This window comes from Gorilla gorilla, chromosome 13 (genome assembly GCF_029281585.2).
Source record: "Gorilla gorilla gorilla isolate KB3781 chromosome 13, NHGRI_mGorGor1-v2.1_pri, whole genome shotgun sequence".
Lineage (NCBI taxonomy): Eukaryota > Metazoa > Chordata > Mammalia > Primates > Hominidae > Gorilla > Gorilla gorilla.
Window position 1 is genome coordinate 66,047,437 of NC_073237.2, and position 12,486 is coordinate 66,059,922.

Sequence of the window (12,486 nt, forward strand, 5' to 3'; positions counted from 1 at the left end):
TCTTGCGGTCCTGTCGGGCAGGACAGGTGCATAGGGAACTCCTCAGAGGTCTATACCTCGAGGGCTCCCATGGATAGCCTTGACAGATCCTGCCAGGACTGGTGCGACAGGAAGCAACACTGGTTGGAGATCGGACCCCCGGACTTGGTGGAGCGCAAGGGCTCCCTGACCCTCCGCTCCCATCACAAGAAATACTCCAAGCCGGTGTTGGTGTATTCCTGGTGAGCGAAGTCCCCTCGCAAGTTCCCGGGTGCTGCGGGGAGGAAAGAGAGGGGAAAGGATGGAACAGGAAAGGAAAGGAGAGTCAGAGAGAGGCGACAGGAGTGGAGACGACAGAGGAAACGGAAAAAAGAATGAGAAAAGTGGGGGAGAAAGGTAGAGAAAGAAGGAAATGAGAAGAAAGGTGAGAAAAAGATGAGACGAGAGAGGAATGGGAAGGAGGAAAAGAGAGAAAAGAAAGAAAAGGGAAAGAAATATTTTCAAAGGATAAATGGAGAGAGTGGGAGAGAGGGTTGGAACAGACAGGAGGAAACAGGAGAGCCTTTCAGGGGCAGCTCCCAGCCACACACTGGGCCACGCAGCAGCCAAATCCCCGCCACCTGAGGTTTTAGCTCATTCACACAAAGCGGGTGTGTGTAAATAGGGGGTGAAAAGGGGGTGCTGTCAGAGGCCTGGAAATCACATTTCTGAGACAGGCACTTACTCATAAAAGGAATTAGAGGCCAGGGGCACAGCAGGAGGGAGATGCCTATTTAGAGGGCAGCCTCCAGGGCTGCCACTTCCTGGGGGTAGGGTGTACATGGAGTGATTTGAACGAGGCCACTCATATTTTCTAGGCTACATACAAGAACTTTTCTGGCCAGAGACTGCAAACTGGCATCTCCCACTGGTTAAGGCCAACAGACATTGTTTGGCATGAGCTCTGTTTACTTTTTTTTTTTCATTTTAATTAGTTGGCCACATTTAAAACTAGGAGATTCACAGTAAATCCAGGGTTGTATCTTTGAAAATTTGAAAGTTTGGCCAGAGAGGATTTTATTTCTCTGGGGAACTATGAATGTACCAGAGCTGAGCACTAGCTACACCTTAAGATGGGTGTTGTTCTGTCTTTAGGAACTTCCCTCGTGTAAGTTCTTGCTTGGCCCCAAGAAGCATTTGGTTTACTTCTTGTGCTTTAGAACTTGACCTGGAAATTCACTTTCTCTTATTAAATATCACAGTGACCAATAGCAACACTGTGATGTATAACTGGAAGAAAAGTGGAAACTTTTAGGACTTTTCAAATTCTTTCCCTTGAATTAACTTTCCTGGCTCTGCTGTTGATAGTAATTACATTTGGAGTAGTTGGAATATTTGGGAGGGGTGTGAAGAAAGAAAAGAAATGAAGTCACAAATCTTGTCTACTTTATGTTTTTGCTTTTGAAAGAAATGAATGATTTTGACTCTAGCCCTAAGGCTAAGCCCGACTTCATCCCATTCATTCATGGAATATATGTGACGCCTGCAGTTTCTGTCTTGCAAACTTTCTAAAGCCTATTCCCTGCTTTCCAACAAGTTTACCTTTCTGCTTTTACTTCTCAACCCTGAAACTGTCTCTCTTCCTCCTTTGAACTCAGTATGAGAAGTTATACAGATTTGGAATCCAAAACTACACTGGGAAACAGAACATCCTCTTTTAGCCTCATATAGGGCTTACCTCATAGCTCTCAAGCAAAATACTTAGCTCTTCTGTGACTCTGTTACCCCACAGAGATTTGAGTCATACCATAAAACACCACTAGAAGTTATTGTTAAAGAGAAAGACTTTTTGCAAAGGGACAGTGCTTCTGCTCTCTGCTGCACCACTATTACTTTGAAAATTGCATTGTGAAATTACAGACATCAATAGCAAAACCACAGAAGAACACAAATGAGAAGAAGGTGAGGAACCTGGTGAGGAGAGACGGGTAGTGGAACGCTGTAAGTCATTCCAGCCGCTGCTGAAAATATAGAGGGAGCTCGTGCATTGGTTTTAGAAGGAAGGCTGGGGAACACGAAGACTTAAATTCAACCCAACATACATTTGTGTGTCATGCACTTTGCTACATGTAGGGGACATAGAGGTAGAGAAACAGATTCAATGAGATAATTTTTATAAAGCATTTAGCATCATTCTAGGAAAATCATAAGTTGTCAATAATATAGGGTAGCTGTATGAGTACATTTTCATACAGCTATAAATAAATACTGGAGACTGGGTAATTTATAAAGGAAAGAGGTTTAATTGACTTACAGTTCAGCAGGTCTTGGGAGGCCTCAGGAAACTTACAACCATGGTGGAAGGCAAAGGGAAAGCAAGCACCTTCTTCACAAGGCAGCAGGAGAGAGAAGGGTGAAGGAGGAACTTCGAAACGCTGATAAAACCATCAAATCTTTTGAGAACTCACTCCCTATCATGAGAATAGCATGGGGACAACTGCTCTCATGATCCAATCACCTCCCTCTCTTGACACATGGGGACTACAGGTCCCTCCCGATGTGGGGATTACAAATCAAGATGAGATTTGGGTGGGGACACAGAGTCAAACTGTATCAGTAGCTAACACTATTGATTTAGCATAGCATAATGGTTAAAACTCGGGCTCTAGGTTTGAAAACTAACTCTCTTGCTGTGTGTTGCGGCAAGTGACTTGACTGCTCTGGGCCTGTTTCTGCAACTGTAAAATGGGGATGATAGGATTATTATAAGATTAAATGAGGTATGATATGTAAAACACCCTTTAACACATGGCCTGCCACATATTAAGAACAGTAGAAGTTAGTTTCGCTCACGTGCATTTGAAGAGACCACCAAACAGGCTTTGTGTGAGCAACAAGGCTGTTTATTTCACCTGGGTGCAGGCCGGCTGAGTCTGAAAAGAGAGTCGGCGAAGGGAGATAAGGGTGGGGCCGTTTTATAGGATTTGGGTAGATAAAGGAAAATTACAGTCAAAGGGGATTTGTTCTCTGGCGGGCAGGAGTGGGGGTCACAAGATGCTCAGTGGTGGAGCTTTTTGAGCCAGGATGAGCCAGGAGAAGGAATTTCACAAGATAATGTCATCAGTTAAGGCAGGAACAGGCCATTTTCACTTCTTTTGTGGTGGAATGTCATCAGTTAAGGCAGGAACTGACCCTGCAGGTCACAGGGGATATGATGGCTTAGCTTGGGCTCAGAGGCCTGACAGTTATGTGTATTAGGACATGGCCATTGACCTCAAGAAGCTCCATAGGGCAGAAAAGGAGAATAATATCAATAAATTCAGTATCATCTGATTTTTGCAAAAAAAGAAATGATTATAAGAAGCAGAGGTAATGGTGTGGTGGGGAGGTTGGTTCCTGAGCAGGGTTTTGAACTAAGGATAGGGACAAAAAAGAATAGGCAAGTGCAGTGGAATAGTAAAGAACAGCCCCACAGGAAACAGAATTCTTTTCCAATAGTTGACAAATACAGTTGATCCTTATTATTTCCGGATTCTGTGTTTGTAAATTCACCCACTTGCTACGATTTATTTGTAAGTCAAAATTAATACTTGATGCACTTTTGTGGTCATTTGTAGACATTCTCAGAGCGGCAAAAAAGGCAAAAAAAATTTGAGTTGCCCTACGTGCATGTTCCCAACTGAGGTCAAACAAAGCAAGCAACGTCTGCCTTTTTGTTTCAGCTCTCATACTGTAAACAAGTATCCTTTTCATGTTCTATTTAATGCTTTTTTTTTTTTTTTTTTTTTGCATTTCGTGCTTTTTGTTTGCTATATGGTAAAATGGCCCCTAAGCATCATGCTAAGCACAAGAAGACTGTGACACACCTTACAGAGGAAATGCATGCATTAGAAAGCTTCATTCAGGTTTAAATTATAGTGTAGTTGGCAGTGATTTCAATGTTAATGAATCAACAATACACGTTATGTAAGGTGTTTTTAAACTGAAACACACATAATACAAGGTTATGTCTTGACTGACAAAAATATTGTGACCAGAGGCTCACAGAAACCTAACCTTGTATTTCTGTATTTGCTAATTGAGTGTTCGAGGCAAGTTTATAGAATATAAAGATAGCAAGAATTGACTGTGAAATGTGAGAAGCACTAGCATTTTCTGTGCTGACTGTATTGCTGGCATACTTGTTATTCCATATCCAACCAGTCACCAAGATTTGTCCTACAAAGCTGAATAAAATTCAGGTTGTGTAAAATTCTAAATTGAATGATGTCATTGACTTACTTTTATGCATTTTGGTCATAATTGTTAGCTTTCTATTGATTTGTTTTATGATAGATTAAATTTTTATTAAATTTTAATATCTTTTATTAGTGATTTCTTATTTAATTGATGAACACTTAATATCTATAAACACACCATTTGCATGGCTTCTCAACAGAGTATTTAATCAGTTAAGTGACTGTACATATAGGTACAAAATAAAATCTGTATCTGGGAGAAATTCTGACTTTCCTCTGATTAAACTGTTCAAACATTTAGATATTTTTTCCTCTGTTTCTCTTTATCTGGCATGTGATACAGAGCTATTTGACCTCATTACTCATATTAAAATCAGTTGTGTATAATAGACGTGATAAAGTAATATCTCCAAAATCCTTTTTAGGGGATACCTTTGGTTCGTTACTGGGATAAAACATTGCCAAAGAGCCACCTCTTCCTTGCAACTGAAGTGGTTGATAGAGCCATATCACCCTTATCATACCTTGATGCTTCTGAGCGAGAGATGCCTTTTCTAGGAATTATTTTACCCTACTTATTCCTGTAGCATTTATGGAGCCATATCATCAGGTGATTCCATTAGAACTGAACTAAGGGGAAATATTTTCTGTTAGGATATCTTCCCACTCATTGGAATGATGAAATACTAAGAACCACAGCAATTTAGACTTACCCTTAACAAATTCTCTCATGTGAGGCTAATTCTTATATTCGTTCATTCATACTCATCTTTTCCTTGGCCAAATTGACATCTGGTAACAAGTGATAATAATTTAAAGCAAAACAAATTCATTGGGATCTCCATGGAGACAGTTCTTGCTCTGGTCTCCATGGTGACATTTAGTTTTAAGGACTCAGGTTAATTTTATGTATTTGTGATTTTAATTACTTTTCTTCCCTGCCTAAGCCCCAAATTAAAGAGCCTGCGAGTTTCACTTCCTGTCTCCTATAGGAAGAAACCAGAAAGATAAACAGAAAAAAAGGGAAGAAATATGGTGATAATTGTGGGGTAGAGAATTTTGTAGTTTTAAAGACTTTTACACAAAATCATCTGGGCTGGGGCAATAAATTAGAATTAGAATTAAAGAGGGGAATCTTTCCATGAAGCTCTTCAGACTTCCCCCCACCCTACTGCACTGTTTGAACAGGAAGTTTATATGTATTTAAGGTACTTCACATTCACAGAAGCACCCAGTTCCAAGACACCAGGATATCATGAGTGCACTTAAACAGAAAAGAGAGTGTCTGAATTTTCTAATATGCTGTGTCATCTTCCTGTGTTTAATCAATGATTTTCTCAGGTACTAACCTGGAAGCATTTAGAGTTCCTCCTGTCACTGGAGACCAAGTTTGTGTTACACAGATCTTTGCTAGCCAGCAATCCCATCTTTCTACATCTCCAACACACATTCGAGAACTACGATAAAAAGCAAAGAAAAAAAGTAAGGACCCTTGGTAACAACATGCTGCAACCTGTCTTTTTGCTGAAATCCACAAGGGCTTCTTTTCTATCAAGTCTTCTTCTTTCTGCCTTTAACATAGACTCAGGCCCTCAATCAAAAGCTTATTAACTTTTAATTTGTACACATTTTTAAGTTTGGTTATGTGGTTTCCATGCAAACAGCACAAAATTTGATGGGAGAGGGAAGAGGCTTTAAAGGGGCTTTTGGATCTATAGTTAGAAGGCAGAAAGAAGGGCAAGCCTCAGGATAAGGGATAAGAATGCAGTAGGTGCTCAATTAATGTTTCTCAAATAAATGAGCAAATGAGCAGGCAGAAAGAATAAAGACAGAAACCCAAAAGGTACTGCAGGCTGGGGCCCTATATTTATATTTTAATGAGGCCTTGAAGTAAAAGACTACAGTATAGTACAAAATCCCCACTAAAACCAGGGCTGATTTTCACAGCCATGCTCTTGATGCAATAGCATAACACGGAAGTATGTTTGGACACCTCTGTAGAAATGACCTTAGAAGGGTATAATATATACTTCTGTTAAAATAGTAAAGAATTTTTAAATGGGAGCTAAGCTTGTGCTGTTCCTAGTTGCAGTGTGTGTCATACCATCAAGAGCTGACGGGTACTAATGAGGTTTTGAGTTAATGTAGGGACGAATGATATTTACACTTTAAAGAGATATTTTTATTCCTCAATTTATACTTTAAAAAATTCCAAATTATAATATCATGCAGGCATTTAAGATGATGTAATAGTAGGCTAAGAACATGGAAATATATTCACTCTCTAGCGGGTAGCAGAATTAGAAATATGCACACAACTCAGATGCATATATAAAATTTATTTTCTAAAACCAATCCTCAAACTTTTCAACTGTTGGTTACTAGAGAAAAATTCAAACATGCCAATTAAAGCTTATCTCTGTCTCTTTTAGTTTAACAGCTTGTTTTAGGTTAAAATAGTCTCGTTCAGAACAGTGCCCACTCTTTGAGTCCTTCCTCCTCCACCTTCTCCTTCCCCCACTACCATCTGTATGTGTACGAGGGGCTGAGGTTATGTGACATTTTGGTGGGGGTGGAGGAGTGAGGCCTCCAGATCTATTGTAGGTCCTTGTCCTTGCTCGCCTCATCCTGGTCCAACTGCTGTGCATGCTGCTGCTGCTGAATTTGTGGCTGATCCTGTTGGTTTGTTGAGGACTTGGTGTCTCTGCCTCCAGATTCGGTCCCACTTGGTCTCTTGCAGGGGACTACAGATACCTGTCAGGCTTGTCCTCTCACAGCCCCCGACTTAGGCTGGTCACCCTGCAGCCACAGTGGTGGGGCACCTCTACCCTCAACATGGTGGCGTGCAGATGGCCCAGTGACACTCTACTCAGCTTCCCTGTCAATGCCTTGGAAAGAGAGCGAGCGGATGCCATGGTTTGCCCAAGACGGTTTACTCTCATTGGCCTGAGACTTACCAAAAGCCCCTCTTTTAGTTTCTAAAGTGTTCTTCAGAAGATAAATTTCAAAGTCATCCTCCCTGTGGTACATTTGGGAGCTTCTGGTTCTTGTTGTTAATAGAAGCTTAAGGAATTTAGAAGGTCTTTTGATTCTCAACAATGCCTGACTTTCAAGAAAATATCTCACTCAGAACTCAAAAATTTCATTTTGTCAGTCAGAAGTTAATCAATAATACTCCATTTTTCTTCAGATTTCTGGTGAAACAGTCCTAATTTTTCCCAAAGCAAATGTGGGTATCTCTGATTTATCAGAGCAAAAGTTATTTTAAAGGGTGGCTCAGTAAAGTATAAAGATTAATATTTGAAATATTAATCTCAAGTATAAAAAAACAGCATGTACTGGAATTCTCTCTTTGGTTAAAAATATGTGTCTAGGTTGGGCACAGTAGCTCACTCACGCCTGTAATCCCAACACTTTGGGAAGCCAAGGTGAGGGGATCGCTTGAGCCAGGAGCTTGAGACCAGCCTGGGCAACATGGCGAAACCCAATCTCTACCAAAAATCCACCAAAAATTAGCCGGGTGTGGTGGCACACCCCTGTGGTCTAAGCTACTTGGGAGGCTGAGGCGAGAGGATCGATGGAGCATGGGAGGCAGAGGTTGCAGTGAGCCGAGACTGAGCCACTGCACTCCAGCCTGGGTGACAGAGCTGGGTGACAGACCCTGTTTCCAAAAAATAAAATAAAATAAAATAAATGAGTCTATATGCACTGAAAAGAGAGTGAAAAAATATTCACCATGTAACATGATACTTATTACTGGATGGTGCATTTATGGATTATTTGTCCTTTTCTTTTTTCTCTTTGCTACTTCTACATTTTCCATAATGAACATGTATTTTCATAATAAGAATAAAGTAAAATTACTTAAAATTTGTGATATCACTTTCTACAGCTTTTCCCTGGACACAAGCATTCTCTAAAGGATCAGAATTTAGACACAATACTTCATTTCTTTCAGCTTCTGAGTCACCCTCCATGGTTTATTATGAGCCTTTTAAAAATATCTTTTTAATTGCTAGTTTATGTTGGGTAAAAAGGATGATGTTATTCACATTCATTTGGTTTAACCACCCTTTCATTCTCGTCTGCGTTCTACAACGGTGGATCCTACGCCACGGTTATTTTTAATCTAGTCCTACATTCTCATTCCTCAACATACGCACATTACCTACAAATGCTTCTGGATATAGTAGTTTTTTGGGGAAAGCACTATATTTTTTATTTTTCAAGACGAAATCCAGGAGACTCAGCCTCCTTTTGCCCTGACTACATTTTTCTTTCAGTGCTGTTTTCTTTTATGAAATTCCAGTCAAATTCTTTTTCTGAAAACTGATCGTTATAGAATGATTGTGCCATGACCTTTGTGTGAAAGTTTGCTCAACTTAACTGGCATTTACAAAAATAAAATCGTTTTACATGCAAGATAAGCCCTGGTAAGGCAAAGTATACAGAAGAGGCATTTCACCACACGGGCAAACTTGGATAGGAAAGATCCTTGCTATACAGAAGTACCTCTGCCTCAAACCAAACCCCTACCCTTATGACCATCTCATAACTGGGCTGTGGAAGCCATTAGAGTCCTCTCCTTGTTGTAATGCTGCTGTAGTCTTTCCTCTCACAGATAGTCTAAGGTACTTTTCCACCAAGCTTGTTTTCTTTTACCTTACTGACTATCTCTTTCTAGGTAAGAGTGTTGTGGTTGGGAGAGGAAGAAGAATGTGGGGCTTCGTGACATTTTGGTAAGGAGAAGTTCACACTGAGAAGCCCAGACTTGGGGCTCAGGGGGTTTTGTGGCACTAGAACTAGTATTGTTGAACACACTTCTCTGAGTTTCTCTGGGAACCCATCCCCATTCACACCATTTTCTGTGTGTACTGGTCAGAGCTCTTTTGGTTGCAAGTGACAGATGGTCAGCTTGCCCTAGCTTAAGAAAACAGAATGAATTAACTCAGGATATTCCTGGATGATTGATTACCAGGTGAGAAGGGCAGCGGTAAGCTGGGCCTTAGGAACAACTGGAACGAGGGATGAAAATGCTACCAGGTCTTACTGTGTTTCCCCTCTCTCTTTGTGGGTTTGCTTCATCTTGTTGTGGAAGGGTATGGGAAGCATGGCTGCTGCAGTTCTGGAATATATAACTTACATCTTGATCCCACAAAGAAAGTTTGGCTTTAAGGTATTTTCAGTTCTGGCTCAACAAATTCCAGGCCATATGTCTTTCCCTGGACCAAGTACCTGTTTGGAGTCATCTGGCTAGGCAAGGGCAAATGGAAATATGGTAGCTCTCCAAGAGCAACGAACAAGGAGGGCACATCCAGGAGAAGGAAGGAGTGCTGGGCTGGCAGTCCTAGAGTTACTGCAGTGGAGAAGGAATAGCAAATTTTACACACTCAGTTTCACAGCAAAAGTCTAGAACATAACCTATTAATATATTGGGATACTTCCTACAATTGATGCTATTTTGACTTTAAACTCTCCCTCCCCAGCCAACTTGTATCTACTCAATGCAATTTTAAAAAATATATCTTAGATGTAATGGGCAGAAAACAGAAATCTTGTGTAGAGATTAGATGAAACATATCTTTGCAGTGCTTTGCAAAGTTTACGAATAAATTTGAGTACTCTTATTTTACTTTTTTAAAGAAAGGGTTTCACTTTGTCGCCCAGATTGGAGTGCAGTGGCTCAATGATAGCTCATGGTAACTTCAAACATTTGGGCTCAAGTGATTCTCCTGCCCCAGCCTTCCAAGCAGCTGGGACTATAGGCATGCACCACCATGCCTGACTAATTTTAAAAAACTTTTTTTTTCTTTGGTAGAGATGATGGTCTTCCTCTAATACCCAGGCTGGTCTTGAACTCCTGGTCTCAAGCGATCCTCCAACCTTGGCCTCCCAAAGTACTGGGATTACAGATGTGTGCCATTGCATCCAGACTTCTTACTGTTTTTGATAGGCATTAGTCTTTATTACTGTTTGCTTTATTTCATTTGAAATACAATTATGTTTTAGTTGTTATTGGTCACACCATGTATTTTCTTTATTTTTATTTAACTAAGTTGTGATGCATTAACAAACAGAATTAATTGCAGAAATATTATAATATGTTTATTTGGTAAGCTACTAGATCTCCAATCAGATGGTTCCAGGTTCAATTAAATGGAAGAATTAATATAATACTATTTATCTATTGTAAAGTAAATTTCATTGCAAATAATTTAGCCTCCTTTTATAGACAGTGATAGGATAAAATTTTTTGAAATTAAAATATGGGAATAAATAACTTGTCACAATTTTTTAAACATTTGGAAAAACTGAATTGCTCAGTAAGGATCCAGAAGCATTAAATAAGCTTTTTTTAAAAAAAGCACTAAGCTTTTATTCACTATCTTCTTTCCAGATGAAGAACTCTTTTTTAAATTGCATTTATTAAAAGTGTATTTATGAATCCATTGCTCTGTTGAAAGCACTTTGCTGGGTTAGGAATTTGACAGTGACTAAGACATCCTCCCTGCCTTTAGGATGTTAGAGGTTACTGTGAGATAGGAGTGGGGAGGGCTACCCCAGCAACTACAATGTACTGTGATATGTGTTTTGATTAGCGGTAAGCAGGTTGCTCAGGGAGCATCCAAGAGGAGCCTTTAACTTAGGCCTGTTGGACCAGGGGAGCTTTTCAGAGGAGGTTCACCTGGTTCCTAGGATCCCTAAGGAGAACTAAAGTATGATGCATTAGTTTCCAACCGAGGGCAGTACTACCCTTTCCCCAAGAGTCTTTGGAAATACGTGTGGGCATTTTTTGTTGCGTAATGACTGGTATCTTGTGATGCAGAATGTGTGGTTGTAAGAATTGTGACTCTTAGTCCTGGAGGTGACCATAGCATCTTAACAACATTTATCCATCTATCTATATGAAGCCTAATTTACATATCCATAAACTATAAGAACAGCCAGATGGGTGAAAACAGCAGAACTAACATGTATCTAGCGTCAACACATTAAGTTTAGTTAGTTTGCATATGGCCATTTATAACAAGGGTGTGAACAGCAACTCTCCTAATAGATCCAGTCATAGATCCAGTCACAGAAAGGGAATTCCCCACTCAGTATTGTATAAGAACCCCGAGCTTTCAGAGATCAGTGGCACCTGCTCTCCTTGTAGGGATGCAATAAGGCAACAATGGACCACTGCAAGCAGTCTCTCAGAGGTTAGGATATTGTGATATCCCACCCAGACCTCTAGCAAATAATGAGTTGTTATGTCAATTATTAGAAAAATTTAGTCTGGAAAGATTGCATGGTTTTTTAATTTGAATTTTTCTTTGTGTGTAAAACAATCCTATAATAAACATAAGTAATTTGGAAATACTATTGTTTGGTTTCCACATATGTCAAAGTCGGTGTGGCGAATGTAATGTGATAAGTCTTGCTCCTTGTCTCAGCCCTTGCCCATGTAGCTCTGACAAATGAGCAGGTCAAGGCATACCAAACGTCCTGCTGGACTTTCAGGCACAAATATGAATTTTTTTTCCCTACTAGTACTGTTTTGGGGAATAACTCTTAGCTCTGTGATAATTTTCTTTATTTCTTCTTTAGAAATAGTCTATTCGGACATTTTTTTTTTTTTTTTTTTGCCCTTAACAGTACCTTTTTTTTTTCTCAGCTGGCCTTAGGCCTAAACTTTTTTTTTTTTATTATACTTTAAATTTTAGGGTACATGTGCACAACGTGCAGGTTTGTTACATATGTATACATGTGCCATGTTGGTGTGCTGCACCCTTTAACTCGTCATTTAACATTAGGTATATCTCCCAATGGTATCCCTCCCTATTTGGACTTCTTGTTTCTACTGGGGGCAGTGTTGGGAAATAGTTTTTCTTAGAAAGTCATGTAAGTCATCTAGCTTTACATATATATTTGCATAGAGTTATGGAAAGTAATCTTTAATGATTAAGGTGTTTTTCTTCTATTTTGATGGTTATATCCTATTTTTAACAATTTTATTAAGATGTAATTCACATGCCATACAAATTTCCCTTTTAAAGTGTATTTAATTCAATGGCTTTTAGTATTCACCAAGTTGTGCATCCATCACCACAATCAATTTTAGAATGTTTTATTACCCCCTCAAAATAAATCCCACTCCCTTTATCCCTTACTCCAAGCCTCCCCTAGTCCTCAGCCCTCGAGCCACAGGCAACTGCTAATTGAATTTCTGCCTCTATAGATTTGCTTATTCTGGGCATTTCACATAAATGGAGTTATACAACATATAGTCCTTACATAATATTTTCAA

At 39.7% G+C, this 12,486-nt stretch overlaps 1 protein-coding gene across 3 annotated transcripts in view; it reads left to right on the plus strand.

Moving 5' to 3' along the window:
* The first annotated feature begins 69 nt into the window (after positions 1-69).
* CFAP95 (cilia and flagella associated protein 95) overlaps positions 70-12,486 on the plus strand; it is an 85,686-nt gene continuing 73,269 nt past the window's right edge. For 2 of the 3 annotated variants that reach the window (XM_004048108.5, XM_055350764.2), the window contains exon 1: positions 70-221. In XM_004048108.5, the coding sequence (XP_004048156.1) occupies positions 70-221 (152 nt within the window). The remainder of the gene's footprint in view (positions 222-12,486) is intronic. The other variant, XM_055350765.2, reaches the window with a different exon arrangement.